Source organism: Equus asinus, chromosome 3, assembly GCF_041296235.1.
Source record: "Equus asinus isolate D_3611 breed Donkey chromosome 3, EquAss-T2T_v2, whole genome shotgun sequence".
Taxonomy (NCBI): domain Eukaryota; kingdom Metazoa; phylum Chordata; class Mammalia; order Perissodactyla; family Equidae; genus Equus; species Equus asinus.
The window spans coordinates 1,082,768-1,098,570 of record NC_091792.1 but is presented as its reverse complement, the minus strand read 5'-3'; the positions used below and the strand labels follow the sequence as shown (position 1 = coordinate 1,098,570).

The following is a 15,803-nucleotide window of genomic DNA, read 5'->3' as shown; positions in this document are numbered from 1 at the left end:
AAAATAGAGTCCAAAGACTTGGGGTGAAAAATGGTTGGAAAGCCAACTGCTTCCAGATCCCAAATGGAGCCACAAAGGGCCAAAAACACTTCAGTAAAACATGAACAACATGATTTAGCTTTGTAGCAAAGATCAGATTAAGGGTGTGGCCTCCCAACAAGAAGCAATAATCAAAGTGGAAGCAGTTAAGGAGAGGGAGTCAGGGAGGAGGGAGAGGAGAGAAAGATCTGAGAATGATGGACGGAAGCAAGCACAACAGGAGACTACCAAGTTTTGGAAGAACTTGTATCGTTAGGGAATCCAAAATATCAGACTAGGAAACCTTTGACTGTTTGAGCTGTAAAATCATCTTTTGACTTTCAAACTTTTGGTAACACTCATTTCGGCTGTGTCCAAAGGGAGTAAATAGACAACAAGAACTCTTAAGAGCTGAGAGTCAAGGAGGAAAGGGACAACGGAATTATTCCCAGAGAGCAGAATTAAAGTTTAACCAAATAACTCACCCTCTCCCCAGGGTAGGGGACTTCGTAAGGTCTGTCAAGCAGGATTGCAATGGACTGGTGGCCACTGTGTATCTCCCATTGTTCCCTTTTATGAATGGGAATTTTAATTACATTGATTCCTTTCCTGCTCCACCGTTGTATGCAGATTAAGCCTATAACCAAACTCCACCCTCTCTCTTCTCTCATCTGCCTACCAGCTACAAGGATCTGATCGGGGACTCTAAGCCACTAGGAGGTGGTGTGGTCACAAGATGAAAGAAGGCTGGGTGCCCAAAATGAAGCAGATCCTGCCCAACAACTTGCACTGGATTGTGACAGAGTGAGGAAAATATCTTTATTGTGCTAAACTGCTGAGATTTTTGTTCCCTTTGTTGCAAAAGTTCTTCTTAGAACGTTTAGACTACCTCTCCGAATAGTGTAGAGGCTGTTTCGTTTATCTGCACATGAGGAATTGAACTAAGGCAGAGGCAACAAGAATGAGAAGAAATAACATAGTTTAGAAGTAGAGTAAATAAGCTTTCATAGACTGGGGCATGTGAGAGCAGAATAAGGGAGCAAGGAGTCTGAGATGAGATCCAGCTTCTGTCTTGGGTCAGAGTGGGTAGAAGTTTTGGATGGTACTCATGGAGCAATCCAGTGAAATTGTCCAAAGGCAGGAGCAATATGGTGGTTCAGAGCATGGGACAGAGGTTTGGATAGGAGGTACAGACAGGGCAAACATCTTGGGGGAGGTGATGGCTGAAGCTGGGGGAAGGAACAGTGGTGGATGGACTTTGTTGGGAAGATAATTCAGAGTGCAGAGGTCATTTAATTAGCAGAGAAAATACAGTCTGCAAAAGAGAGTGATAATGAACACGCAGAAAGGAATAAAAATGGCAGAAAAAGGTAGGTCACAGAAACCAAATGAGAAAACAGTTTGAAGAATCATGAAATGGTAAATCAAGTATTGCAAAGAGGTCAAATAAGATAGGAGCTAAATGTTTATTAGATTTTAAAATTAAGAGGGTATTCATGACCTTTATGAAGATAATTTCAGTGGAGCATTAATGTAAAATTGAGATTGTTGTCAGATAATTGTCTTACGACTTTATTGATCAAAAAGCAGACTGGAGGTATGAAGGTCTGACGAGGTCCACAGCAAATGTCGAGCTTGGCTTTGAACTCCTGGCTGTCCAACACCACAGTCATGCTCCTCCACGCTTCCAAACTGAAACTGGAAAGTGCATTGACTGAGATGCTGATTCAGATATACTTTTCACATAGTGTTGCTAAAGTGGGATAAAATAGAAAGCCTTTTGAAATCATAAGGATCGATATTTTCAGAGAGAAAGGTGTAGAGAGGTTACTAATTTTCTATAATATTTTCTGAGAGATGATTTTCCCCCCACTTTCTTTCTCTTAAGCTGGTCTTAAGCTGATTACGTTGGCAACTGGGAGTTAAAGTTTGTAATATGAATGGGTGTATCAGGGTCATATTTTTAAAAATAGGGTTATATTGGTTTTAGAATCTAGGGTATATTAATCTGCTAAAATAACTTCTTTCTAAAACTATAATGTCTGAGTAAATTGGCTGATAGAACTTGTTCTCTCTGAAGTCTTATAAGACTTAATTAGCAAGATCAAAGGTATGAGAGTTTAATCACAGCTCACCCACCTTCTTAGTAATTTGGTATTTAACGTATAATCCCAACAAGCCAAAAACAGAGCCAAATGTTTTTTAGGAGATTTAACTTATGACTTTTTTTCCTTAATAAACGTAAAGAAAAACCCTAAATGCTGTCATAGAGCACAATTTCAAAATAAGTTCCTTAGTGAAGTAAATGAAAGACATGTAGAAATCTGAAGAAGCATTTATTCTCGTGAGCCAAGGTGTCTGCAAATTTTGTGCAGGAAATCTCACTCTCTTTCAGTTCATATAAAGAAGTTTTGTATGAAATGAAGGAAAGTAATTGGTGTTGTTTGAGTCCCTTATTCATTAAATTTTACTATTTTTGTACAAAGAAGCCTTTCTTTGGCATGTGCTAATTTCCTAATCTGGAATGCTTGCTAAAATATTTTCATTAAGACGTGCTATTTTTAGTAGTAAAGGACCTTCCATTTTGGGACTCAGCACATTGAATTTGGAGTATACACAAAATCAAGAGTATTATTAAACATGCTGCCCCACTTCCATTGTAATTTTTGATGGCATAATTCAGTATGATTTATCCACTTTGAAACGTGTACATATATACGCACACATGTTTGAAGTATGTCAAACATGATTTTAAAGACATTAAACCCTATCTGATTACTCACATTCTCTTAAAACAGGGTGGCAGATAATAATCTCTTAAAAATTAGTTAATTGAGAAAAAAGAAACAGCCAGCCCCATGCTGAAAAATCCATGTCACTTTTAAGTTGCACGTGTGGATTTCAGTAAAATATAAGTAGAAAAATATGGCTATCACACACCAATTTCACACGTTACGTACGAGGCAGGGACACATTCTAACAGAAACCGCTCTGCAACGCACACTGTCACATAGATTTAAAGAGACAATAACAACCCCCTCCAGTTTATGAAAAAACAAACTAAGCTAATTTTTGTTTCCAAACCAAGCTTATTTCTTTAGCCATTTTAAACATTTTGTTTGGTTGTTCTTATCAAGACTTAAATTTATCATATCCCAGCAATGAATTCCAAAGATCCCCAAGCTTTCAGCTTATGAAATTGGGGATCTGCAGAGGTGCAAATTTTGAGTGAATGTTTTCTAGAATCTATGATAGGCTGGAAAGATAGCATCACAACTTCTGAATCCCGTATCAAAAGTCAGCACTGTTCAATACACTTTATACAGACCAGGAAAACAGGAAAATTACTCATGGCTTCTAACTTATGCATTTCTGAAAATTTTAAACAATAAACACCTGAGTTTTGTATGCAGGTGAAACAATAACGCTGAAACTTTGATTTGTAAAATTAGAATAGTCTTTCATGGCATTAGTTATACATAATAAAGACAAATGAAGTAAATATTTGGTAATTCTATATTACTAATTTTGTTCATTCATTCATGGAACAAGTTGGAATTATTTACTCTGTGACGAGGTATTACACCTACATCCCTGGACACATATCAAGGGGTCAGCCCCTTGACACTTTCTGAAACTTCAGGACACATTCTTATGATCAGCCTGAAGTAAGACCGTTTGGCTCATATACTGAGTAAAAGAAAAAAACAAAACAAAAAAGTTTGCCAATGAATTACAAAAACTGCTGTTTAACAGGGTTGAGACCAAAGGTTGTTAGTGGTGTTGGCCACAACTATCTGAAAAGAACTGAAATGTCAAGCTGACCTCAGCAGCGACCAGCTGGATACCAGGGGTCAGTGGTTTATTCCTGATGCTCACCCGAATACTTGGACGTCTGTCCAGCATTGTGAGTTAGAGCTTTTTCTTCTACTAACATAGTTTAGAAAAGTGTAAAGTGCAACTTGCTGTTGAAATTCATGGTTCTATTTTTATCATTATGTTAAACAAGTGAAAGCAGCTCATCTTTTGAATGTATTCCCTTTTCTTAAGTTCATATGGGGTTATGTCTCATGATACTAGTTATTTATGAATCGTTGTTGATAGCAAGAATACAGATATTGTCAATTCATAACTTGCGAGGCAGGAAATAAATGAGATCATTACTGGTGGCGACATGCTCTGTGAGAGTCAGAAATGGGTGATGCGGATGAGGGGCTGGGCCAGACAAGGCAGGAGAGGGGCCAAGGGGATGTGTCTGAGGAGGTGACGCCGGCACTGAGGGCTGGAGGATGAGAAGTTGTGGGAAGAAGCAGGGAGAGTCTTCTGGGTAGAGAGAACGGACTGTAGAAATGGGAGAAAGGAGCTGTGGGTTAGGATCAGGACAAAGGGGCTTAACCTCCCTGGGAAAGGACAGTTCTGACTCAGATTACTTCCTTTCTATTGAAGAATGTGCCCTGCTGTCAAGGGGACACACAGCAGTCCCCAGCCACCCGAGCCTCGCTGCTCTGAAAAGCATCACTGCCTTCTCATTCCCTCGAGTCCCGTGTGGACTGGCTGGTTGCTCTGCTCACCTCAGGGCCCCGGCTGAAGGAGCAGTCGCTCTGGAACACAGCAGTGCTGGTGACCGAGGGCAAGGAGAAAGCCCAGCACAGGAGGCTCTTACAGCTCCCGCGCATGTCGCTTCCACTCACACTTCACCCGCAGAAGCCGGGAGTCGTCTCAGGTCAGCAAGGGAGGGTGATCCTGCTGTGGGCCTGGGGGGGAGGCACGGACGGGAGTGTTGACGAGCTGCAGTGGTTCCGTCAGTGAACAGACTGGCACTGTATGTAGAAGCTGTCTGTGAGTGAGTGTGTGCGCACGCACCTTTTCCACGTCTCCAGGGAAAAGGTCCATTGCTTTAATCAGATTCTCAAAGGGCTCCATGACACGACAATGATTAAAAACTGCTGGACCAGTTGAAAACTGTCATGTAAACAGATAATTGCTTTACAAGGCAATTTGCAGCCTGAGTGAGAGGTCAGGATGATTAAAGAATTGTGTGTGTGTGCATGCAGGTGTGTGCAAGGTGATAAGGAAGAAGTTAAGCAAATTTGTAGACCAAAGGGTAGAAGCCAGAGAACAGAGAGTGATGGATCGAAGACACCAAAGTGTGAGGGGAAATGATGGATGTCATGAAGCCCCAGAAGATGCCTGAGGAGATGGGGTTCAATGTTCTCCAGACGTGCTAACTTTGGGGATTAGCAGAGAGAACACTTCTCTGGGAGGGAGGGAGGGAGGGAGGGGGGAGGTGTCCCCAGGGGTCAGGCTGCAGGTGGAGGGCAGGGAGGGGACCTCTCTGTCTGTGATCTGTGAACAAGGTCATCTGCTTAGAGTGAGGGGACCCCAGAGCATGTGGATGGTTTGAAACAGCTGAGGGAAACCTGACACTGAGCTGACAGGGACAATAAAGGGCTGACAGGAGCATGAGGGCCCGGCTGATGCTGGAATGTGGATCAGGGCCAGTGAGCGGAGCAACGCGGTTTTTCTCTCTATCCACACTCAGCTGCCTGGGGGCAGGAGCTGAGAAACCTAATGCTGGACTGGTCTGGGCCTGGGGATTGGCAGCAGGTGCAGCCACATGTTTTGCCGATAATATGAAGTTTGGGGCTCTCTGAACAGGCAGAGAGGATGAGTTTTGCTTTTAACATTTAGAAATAAGTTGGTCAGGGAGGTGAGAAGCAGCTGTGTCCCTATAACCGTGCTCTGTGGCTGTAGTTCTGGCCCCTGTGCACCGTGTCTGTGTCTGAGCCCATCACTGACCTAACCAATGTCACCAGAGTGGTTCAGGGAAGCAGCGTAGCGTGTTTCTTTCTGCTTAATTAAAATTAATCATGCTATGGGCACAGAAGATTTTATGTGATCCTAATGCTCCTTCCTCCACCAGTAAGACTGGACAGAAGAAAGGTAAAAGAAAAAATTAAAGCTCCAGAAATATAATTACATACTCGGAGACAATTGCTTGACTAAGCATCTTGCTATTAATTAGTACGCTGTAAATTTTGATGCCTCTCCTGATCCTAAGACATTGTATTTAGAGGAACCATTAAGTGAAGACAAAAGAAAAACATCTGGAGAAGCTCAGCTCCTGTGCAGACTGCACTAATGCATTTCTCTTTTTCCTGCCAAATCCCTGCCTTTTCCTGATTTTGGTGAGGTTGCATCATAAGCATTTGATGAACACGGTGTTGCTGTTCACAGAGGCTGCGAGTGCTGCCTGAAGGCAAACACAGCCGGGATAATAATTCTTGCGGTTTACTGAACGACTTGCCTTGAAATCTGTCGTTTTATTTTCCATTTCCCCAGAATGGAGTTTCGTCTCTTAAGTGTCTATTGATGACTGACAGGTGAGGCGAGCAAGCTGCGTCTGATTGTTGAGAATTATGTTTGAGGCTGAAATTAAATGAGATTTTCACATCTTTCCTCAACAGAAAGGAGTTAGCAGGAGGCAAGCAAGTTAAAATTCTAAAAAGAGAATGTTGCTGCAAATGGCTCTTCCCCAGAAGACCCCCTCAGGATTTCAGCAGTTGATAACTGGCAGGTTTTATCTCCAGGAACTAAGATAAGTTTCCTTGCTTCTGGCCTGCCAGCCGTAGGCTGTCTTCAGCTGAGGCTGCGCTGCCAGAATGAATAGCTAGAGAAGCTACTCAACTCTATTTATTTTAGAGTATGATAATTGAGGGAAAATTTAAATTGTCAGTTTTCCATTACACCCTACAGCTCTCGGTGCTGGTTATCTCATTAGACCTCACGAATATACTTCTGCAGAAAATTGTGTAAACAGATGGAAAAGCCAAGAAAAGGGAGATTAATGTCTTGCCAAAGGCCACACCCAGAGCTCAGGTGGGTCTGGGCTGGGAGCCTCCTGACTGGTCTGAGGAGGTCTTTCTGTTGCAGCCCCAGGACAGGCGGCCTGCGGGCTCCGAGAGACATGGACAGAGACGGGGACAGGGCTGCCCGCGAACTCAGACACTGGGACAGGGCGGCCTGCGGGCTCCGAGACCGGGACAGGGCTCTGCCTGGACTCCAGCTCTCACATGCAGAGGTTGCTCTGTAAATAATTGTTGAATGAATAAATTAATAAAGCTGGATTAATGAAGCAGGTGAGCGGGTGAGTCTGCGAGCAACGAGGACGCACCAGTAAACAGGTATAAAGGCGTGTGGGCTGTCGGTTGTGGAAAGCGTATAGAGGAGTCATTTGTCGTCATGCTCAGAAAATTCTTGCAATTCATGAAGACTCTGGACAACTTTCAGAACCAGAGTTACAGACATCTGACCTGTGAACTGTCCTGCCCTCTTCCTGACGTGTGTAGTTGAATCCCTGATGAGTTCAGACAGCACGTGTGTGATTTCCCGCCACGGGGCGTGAGGCCCTCTGCACCAGTTGCTTGGAGAGTCTGCAGGTTTCTGAGCCTTGATGAATACTTTCCAAGGATTAGATCTGCAGGTGATTCAAATGTGTGCTAAAATTTGAGAATTACATAAAATCTAGAGAAAATGACGGGACTAGAGTAGAACAGGATTCCCTACTGTGGCACAATTGCTCCGCGGTTGATACGATTGCAGTTAAGAGTGTTCCGTGAGTTAATAAATTAGGGTGGCACTGAGTTGAATGGATTGTTTTGTGAAGGAATTCTCAGAACTTTGAGTAAGTAGACATTACTGTGAATTCCCAATAGTAGGACATAGATGGAGCACTCAGCTTTTTTTCGCCATGGGTATCTCTTTTTAGACACCACTTATTAACTTTTAGGGGAGAGGTTTTTCTTTGAAGAAAATGCCCGGGCATTTCTGTCATAGGTAGTATCTAAAATTCATTCCTGATTCTAACAATCTGTAATTCTTTCAATTCTGTTTTCCCTCCAGTTACCTCCCCTCACTTTGTAATCTAATTGGGGCTTTTTACACCGTGAGAAAACGTATGAAATAGGATATCTGTATTTCATGGTTCCCAGGGCCCCTCCTTGCAAATGGGAAAGGTCTTTTGTATTGTGTGTGTGAGAGAGAGGATGGATGCTGGCCTGGGGGCGGTCCACAGAACAGCGCACATCTGTACACCTGAATGATGAGCGGTCTGCTTCTTCAAGTCAAAGTTGGTAGATGAGTAAGTGAGGGTTCTGTCCTTTGTGTGCTGTGCCTGTGTTGGTGGGATACACACACATCAGTATTTCATGGGGCATAAGCTCTCACGGGATCTGGTTCTCCTGTATTGATCGCCATTGATCTATTCCTTATGTCGCTTTCTACTCCTTTGGCATGGCCCCTGGAAACAAGATAGGTATGTGCCTGGAATAAACAGCCTTCCGTCCCTTGGAAAGCCATTCGAGGTCTACAGCACATTACATTCTTCTGTGTAATGGAAGTATCCACACATGGGCAATCGCTGTCTGCAGGCATAATGAACCGAGTGGGAGGTAATGAGAAGTGACTGTCGCACCATCTCTCGGGGCCCGTTCCTCCCGCCACACAATTACACTGTGACCCCAGAGAACTGAGAAGACTGTAGCAGTCTCCCCTCTCCTGATGGTCTTGAAATCAGCCCGCGCTTACCAGGGGATCGGAGAGGCAGCTTGCTCATTTGACAGTCTCAGGGTGCCCGAGGCAGTGTGTGCCGGGAACACGGGGCAGCTCTGTGCACTCACATGCTCTCGCCTCAGCGCTGACTCAGCCTCCTGCCCGGAGATGCCAGCAGACGAAGACAGTACTCTCCTGTTTCTCTGGCCCATGTTTTTGGGGTGAGGACTGTCACCTCGTTCACAGCAGGAGAGTCTGGGAGCAGGCTGGTGGGCAGAGCGGCGTTTCTATGAGAGGAACCCATGCTGGAGATTTACCGAGAGAAGCTCTGGTACATACTGACGATGAACGCGCTGGTAACAGCCCCTGGGTGCTCTGTCCCCCCGGTCCTGTTCCTGAGTTTTGTTTCACAGATAGCATTGATGACAGTGACCCTTGCCGCTGACTTTTCCTGTGGTGGGAGGGAGGCGGCAGGGTTGGGGAACAGGCAGAGGTTGCAGATGAGTCAAAACTTCTAGAGCCAGAGCCCACAGAAAGCGCACGGAGATGGAAGCCTTTCAAGTGCCTGTCCTGGGCTGGGCCTCGCCCACGCTCTGCGGGAGTTCGGCCAGCTCTCGCTGAGTAGTGATGGGACAGCTGGGCTCAAGCTGCCGGTGAGAGAATAGCGGGCTGGCTGGCGGCTGGCTGGCCGACACCACCTTCCCCTCCTCTGCGCCCCTGCCTTCAGGAAGCCCCGGTGGCTTTAGGGAGAATCCGTGTGAAATCAGGGTCCAGCTAGCTTCTCACCACTTGTAGACGGCAGCTCAGGGAAGCCTCTCCTTCCATGCACCTCACGTCTGTGGTGCTGACGGTTCTCATCGGCCAAAGCAGATTTCAGTCGTGCTGTGTTGACAGGCTCGTGACTCCTTGGTACCCCCCCAGTGCCTGCTGGTTTGTCCTCTGACCCTGCCACTGGCAGTTCCTTCCTGAGGGGACCTACAGCACCTACATCAAATCTCCTTTAGGATCAGACTGCTTTAGTGTCACCAGGAGAAGGCAGAAATTGCTCCTGACCCCATCCATGTCGGTTTACAGAATGGGTTCAAAGATATGCCACAAAGACGGAAAAAATAAAATCTACCCTGTGTTTAAATGGACTCTCTCTCACAGCATTCCTAGTAGCTAATATTTTTTGAGTGCTTACTATGTTCCAGGCATTGTTCTGAGCACTTTACAGTTCATTAAATGTATTCTGTGTAGGAGAAAACTGAGGCACAGAGGGGTTACTTTTATTGCTTAGGACACACAGCATTTGAATATGGGTCATCTGGATCCAGAGGCCGCACTCTAAGTATTAGGGCATTTTGCTTTAATTAGTCAATTACCTAGTTGATTTCTGGATTAATTCAACAAACACTAACCAAGCACAAACTCTGTGTCACTAACTACACTGGAATTTCTTAGTCCTCAATCCTTTGATTCCCACTTCCATCTGTCAGGAAGTATTTGTGGATACCTCCAGTCTCTCCAGGGTTGTGCTCATGTAGATATGGGAGAAATGCAGAGTGTGACCTTGCCGTTGAGAAATTTACGGATGTGTAGACCAGGGTCGACAAAATTTTCTCTATACAGGGACAGACAGTAAATATTTTTGGCAGTGAAGGTCACATGGTCTCTGTCCTAACAAGTGTGAAAGCAGCTGCAGACAACGTGTAAGTGGACGAGCATGTGTGCATTCTGATAGAACCTTACAGAAGGAAGCAGCAGGCCATATTTGGCTCACAGGCTGCCTGCCATCGAGGACAAGAGAAGCCCTAAGAGAACCAGATAGGACGCTAAACAATGACAGTGTGACTGAGCGCAGACGAGAGAGTGTCAGGGAGCAGAGACCTGTGTGCCTCCAGGACAAGGCGGGAGGCGGGTGGGAGCCTTCCCCGAGGGACGGGAGTGGTGGGTGTCACGGGCCCATCCACAGTGCCGATTCCTGCGGGCAGCAGGCACCTTGCTGGATGAACATCCTGGGCCTTCTCCTCCTTCGCTGACAGAGGCTCAGGTTTGTTTGTACCACCACGTACTCAGCTCCACGCCATGACTCGTCATTGATCAAAGTGCACCTTCATAGTCGCGTTCTCTAGTTTCCCAGCCGCATGACCTGAGGCTGATCTATGAGAAGTCAGAGATGCTGCTGCGGGAGGTGGAGAGGGGCATTGGAGAAACCTTTTGTTCTTCTGAGCAAAGGGACAGTGAAAGCTAGTGCCAACATCCCTCATGTTTTCCTGCCAAGTGTGCACATGAGGATGAGCTGGGACAGCCGGCTTGGGGCCTTGAAGGAGTGAGAATAGGGCAGAGGAAGAGCCTGGGCGGTGGACGGCTCCTGAGGCCCTCACAGGGCTCGGCTGCCTGCACCCGGCCTCGTCAGAGCTAAGCAGATCCTTTCATTGCTTTAAGTAGTGTTAGGTGAATTCGTAATAAGTTCCTTTTAAAATAATCCAGGAGAAGTTGCTAGAACTTGCTTACTTCTAGAAGTTCTCCATTTTCTTAGATATTTCAGAAAATTGTACTAAATCAGGTGAGAATTATTTCTAATACTTTTCATTTTTTTGGTAATCTTCTCCAATATAGTGGTTAGGAGGGGAAAAAAGCATATTACGGACGAGTATTCACCTGCTTTTATTTAAATATTAGCATAAATGTCTTAAAATATGTACAACAAGGGGTTAATAGTGGTTGTGCCTGGGTAATTGATTCTCTCTAGATGGTAGAATTAGGAGTGCGTTTTTGCTTTGCTTTGTGTATTTGTCTAACTTTTCTGTAGAAAACATATAAACAGAAAATAATTTAAAAATGACACTGACCCAAACCAAATTAATTTTATTTTTAATTCAAGCTTCTTTGCTGTCTCACACTATTTTCCTCTCCTTGTTTTTCCTTTGGCTCTCTAAGCTTGTCTCTCATCAATTTTCTTCCCCATATTACTATTTTTTGTTCATTTGTTTTATAAACTCTGTCTTTCCACACATTTTCCTTTTTAATGTAGTCTGTAGGATACTGTTGCAAGTGTGAAGTATGTCCTTGAAGTCTGAATCTCGTGTTACTAAGTTTCACCCAACTGTCTTCTACATTCACTTTTTCATTTCCTAAATGAGTCATAAATGTTGTTGAGCGGCTACTATGTGGCAGCCGCTATTCTACGTGCGACGACAGCGTTAGGAGGAAGGAACATTTGAAACTTTGTGCTCTTCTCTCTTACCCCTCTTTCCTTTGGGCTGTCTCACATCTACTTATTCTGTAAGACCCAATATAAAGGCTATTTCCTCCGTGAAACCTGGCGTGACCCACTCATTGAACTATTGACTCACTCCTCTACGTTTCCGTTACGTTGTTTCCACCAGTCTTTGGTAGTTTTTGTACTGACGGCACATTATGTTTGTTGGTATACATCCTCGTCTGGTCTGGGCATTCCTTAGGGAAGCCCCCGGGTCATTTTAACCTTCCCCTAGTGCTCAGCCCTGTGTCGCTTCTGTAAACAGCCTCCCCTCTAGGTACAGTGGGGGCCACAGGCCACATGAATGACGTGCTCAGATACATGCCCTCCATGGAGGAGTCCTGAGCTTGACCTGTGTCTCGTCACACCTCACCCTGGCTGTCGGTTGGTTCTCCCAGACACCAATACCACTCACCGTGGTCATTTTGATCTCTTCTCCATTCTGCAGGTGCACCTTACCCCTTGTCTTGTCTAGACCACCTCAGCTGTGCCCCCTCCCAACTTTCTGACTTTTACAGGGAGCTCAGATCCTGGAGAGGAACCTGGAAGTGGATCATATTTTGTACTCAGCAAGCCTTCAGCTAATGTATTTAATAAACAGGTGATGGGAAAGTGAATGTTCATAGGAAATAGACATTTAAAAATGATGCTTTTAATAGTAAGTTGGGGATGGAAGAGAATCAAAACACCATTGGCTGCTGGCGGTATTTATTGAAATGTGAGAAGGCACACAAATATGGCCTGAAAAACCCTGTTGTGGCTCATGAGGCCAGTATTCTCATGGTCACACAGGCTTGTTGGTGTAGTAACCCTCTTTAAATAAAGGGAAAAAAATAAGAAAACACAACTCTTTTCCAACTCAACTTAGATCAGGAAATTGCGGCAATTTCTAGAGTGTCAAGAGTAAAAATAAGACAGGAAGAATTAATTGTGCTAGCCCCAAATGAGAAGCTGTCACCACCAAAGCTGTAACTCTAAATGAGTATAACGCCTCTGAACACTCACAACTGTGCCGAGTATTTACATGCTCTCTGTGAAAGTGGCTCCAGCAGCAGGTGGTTTGGGTTGTGAAGCACACCATCTGTGTGACTACCCACCCCTTGCTAGAGTGCTCTGAGCTCAGCAGTTGTACAACAGATGCCTTTAAATATACAGTATTCCTCCTCGCACAGTTCAGAATGGGTGTTAGGAACTGAGGGAAAACAACCAGCTTCCTTGAAATTCAGACTCCATCTGACGTGTTTCCAGACACCTTCCATCCCCTGCTACATGCGATCCTGTAAGATAACGTTATCGTAGTGGATTTACAGATAGTTACACGGGTCAGCTTGACTCCGAACATCAGAGCTGCCATCACAGCCGTTAATGAGTCACTCAATCTGCAAGGTGAAACCAGATCATTGCCTGGCTTTCATTTCAGTGGAATCTGCGCAGTCATGGGGAAAGCAAGTCTACGGAAGTCGGATTGTCCCTGCTCCAGATAGACCAATAAAAACGGTCCTGCTGTAAGTCATCACGACCATATTATATATGTCTCTTTGGAAAGATAACACCAGACTAGATAGTTTTTGATAAAAACATGACATCAGGAAAAAAAAGATTGAATTCCATCCATAGCCTTTATAGGTTGTTTATTTAAATGTTCCGCAGGCATTCACCAAGATATTTTATTTGGGGATTAGTTCATCCTAATTGCAGGAATGAGATCTGAAGTTGCATTTATCAGAATGTGCATTTTAGTAAGGGCTGTTAAATCCTTCTGAATTACGTTCTCGCTTGCCTTCAACTGGATGAGGTGACATCGTACTCTCTCAGGCTGGTCATAAGCCATGCTGGCGAGGGACCAGCATTCCTCATGTAAATGGGTCAGGGCTTACATAAGTGGCCCACAGGCCTCTCTCCTGTTTTCCCAATGGCAGTGGTTTGTGGGAGGCAGAGGTGTGGTCAACATTGGAAAAGATCACACTTAGGAATGGTGATATAACCTAAGGAATGTAAGGGAAGAAATGGATGAAAGAGGTGTAATCTACATTTATGTGATCAAATTCCAAACAGTAAATTTAACACGACCAGAAAATGAATTGTCCTTGATGTTTTCCTGCTAACTCTGCATGAGACTTGCATTGTGACCCTCACCATGAAGGGCAACCACCATTGAGGGAGTCGCTGGAATCCAGCAGTTACAGGAGGAAGCCTTGCTCGTGACGTAACTGGCATCACGTGCATGATATTAGGAAACTGCAGAAGCAAGAAGACCTACCTTGTATCAAGACAAACAGATTCTGAAGAGCCTGGGCATTCTGAGTCATAACAACATTGCTACTTTTTTCTCTTAGTGGGAAAAATAAGAAAAACATTACTTTTGAATTCAAATTAGGTCAGGAACTAGCAACAATTTCTGGAACCTCAAGACTAAAAATAAGAAATGGAGAATTAATCCTGTTAGCATAAAATGCAGAGTTGTCACCATTGAAAGGTAATGACAGGATGGTTCCCAGACCTGAACAGGAAGAGAAGAAGCCTGGACTCTGTGCAGAATCTCTCCCTGCCCTGGGTGGACAGTGAGCAGATATATATGTCCATCTTCTCTACCTAGGATTTTAAATCTTTACCAATAAATCACTACACCTCACATGGACCTTTACATTTTTAATTAATTTATTTCTATAGAGAGGGGCTCTGCAAAAAAATATTTGGCCAGGACTGCACATGGCCAAGAGGTGGCCTGACCGGCAGAGACAGACTAAGGCCTTGGAATTTCATTTGCTAGTCAATAAGTAAACACTGACAGACTGTTTAGCATAATACAAGAACCTAATTTTATTTCAGAACTGTAATATGCAAAAAGACCACGTAGGAAGATTTAGTGAGTATGAAAGAGCGATCACAGGCCCAGGAAGCCTGGGGACCAGTGCAGTTGTCCGAGTGAGGGCTCATCCTCAGGGCAGGTAGAGGGAGCGATGCTTCAGACTTGGAGGGCAAGGAGAATGCTCGTGTCTTTAATAGAATTAGTGACATCTGAAGAAGAAACATGTTCTTTGAGGGGAAAGAAAACGCATTTGGAATTTTATGCTTTGGAACGTTGGTTACTGAATTTGAATTTTAAGAATGATGACAGTCATGGAGCGTCTCGCTAAATTTTGCTTGTACTGAGATCCAAAGGTCTTTTGGCAGCAATTTCTCAGACACATTAATTAAATCTTTGAATAACCAGAAATCTTATTTAGACATTGTTAGAGTTGTCTCAACCTGCCTTTGTATAAGCATTTCCAAGTCAGTTTCCCCAAACAAGTGGGAGAGAAGTGGTCTGGCTTTCCTGTACTTGGAGCTGTTTACATCCTCATCTGCGTACAGCACAACTTTGAGATCCAACAGAAGACTATCGGTAAAAAAACAATCCAGGCAGTTTTGATGTTTCTGGCTTTTTTCTGCTGAGGAATATAAAGTTCAGACCACATCACCAAGTGATTATTCAGAGAGTGCGCCTGCACGCTCATGCTCCCCAGAATGGAAGCGGGCCCAGCTGATGCTCACACATGGGTAAAGGAACATTACTCAGAGTGAAAGGGCGTGTCTCGGGCTGTGTATGTGTGTGTGCACGCGTGTGTGTGTGTGTGTGCGTGCGTGTGGGTGAGCACAACTCCCCAGCTTCCTACTAAACAGAAGGAGGTGACAGGGCAAACAATTCAGTATAAAGCAAGGGCATGGGAGATAAAAATAGTCATCGGTGGTTATCAATGTTTGACTAATAGTTACGCTGTAGTAATAAAGGTCCCAGACAGCCTCGGTGACTAAGATTCTCAGGGAAGGCTTGCTTCCTTTACTGGGTTGTGGGTTTTCATACGTGCTGGCCAAGTTGGCGAATCTCTGTTATGTATTGCACACGGATTAAAGTGGCCCAGAGGAGTGTCAGTGGCAGGATTCCACTCACAAAGACTCACGATATGTTTGGTTATTTTGGATTTTTTACATTTAGTAATAAACTGATGTA

At 44.4% G+C, this 15,803-nt stretch overlaps 1 protein-coding gene and 1 long non-coding RNA gene across 2 annotated transcripts in view; one reads left to right on the top strand and one right to left on the bottom strand.

Annotated features, from left to right (window-relative positions):
- Positions 1–1,482: 1,482 nt before the first annotated feature.
- On the bottom strand, positions 1,483–9,387 carry LOC106842083 (uncharacterized). Its single transcript, XR_006525796.2, has 4 exons — positions 8,605–9,387; positions 7,332–7,495; positions 4,590–4,772; positions 1,483–1,716 (listed from the first exon to the last, which is right to left on the bottom strand). It is a non-coding gene; the product is annotated as an uncharacterized lncRNA (long non-coding RNA).
- Positions 4,316–15,803, top strand: part of LOC123284259 (uncharacterized) — a 173,899-nt gene continuing 162,411 nt past the window's right edge. Inside the window, exon 1 of the mRNA XM_070504527.1 lies at positions 4,316–4,741. Coding sequence (XP_070360628.1) covers positions 4,368–4,741 — 374 coding nt within the window. The 5' untranslated portion in view covers positions 4,316–4,367. The remainder of the gene's footprint in view (positions 4,742–15,803) is intronic.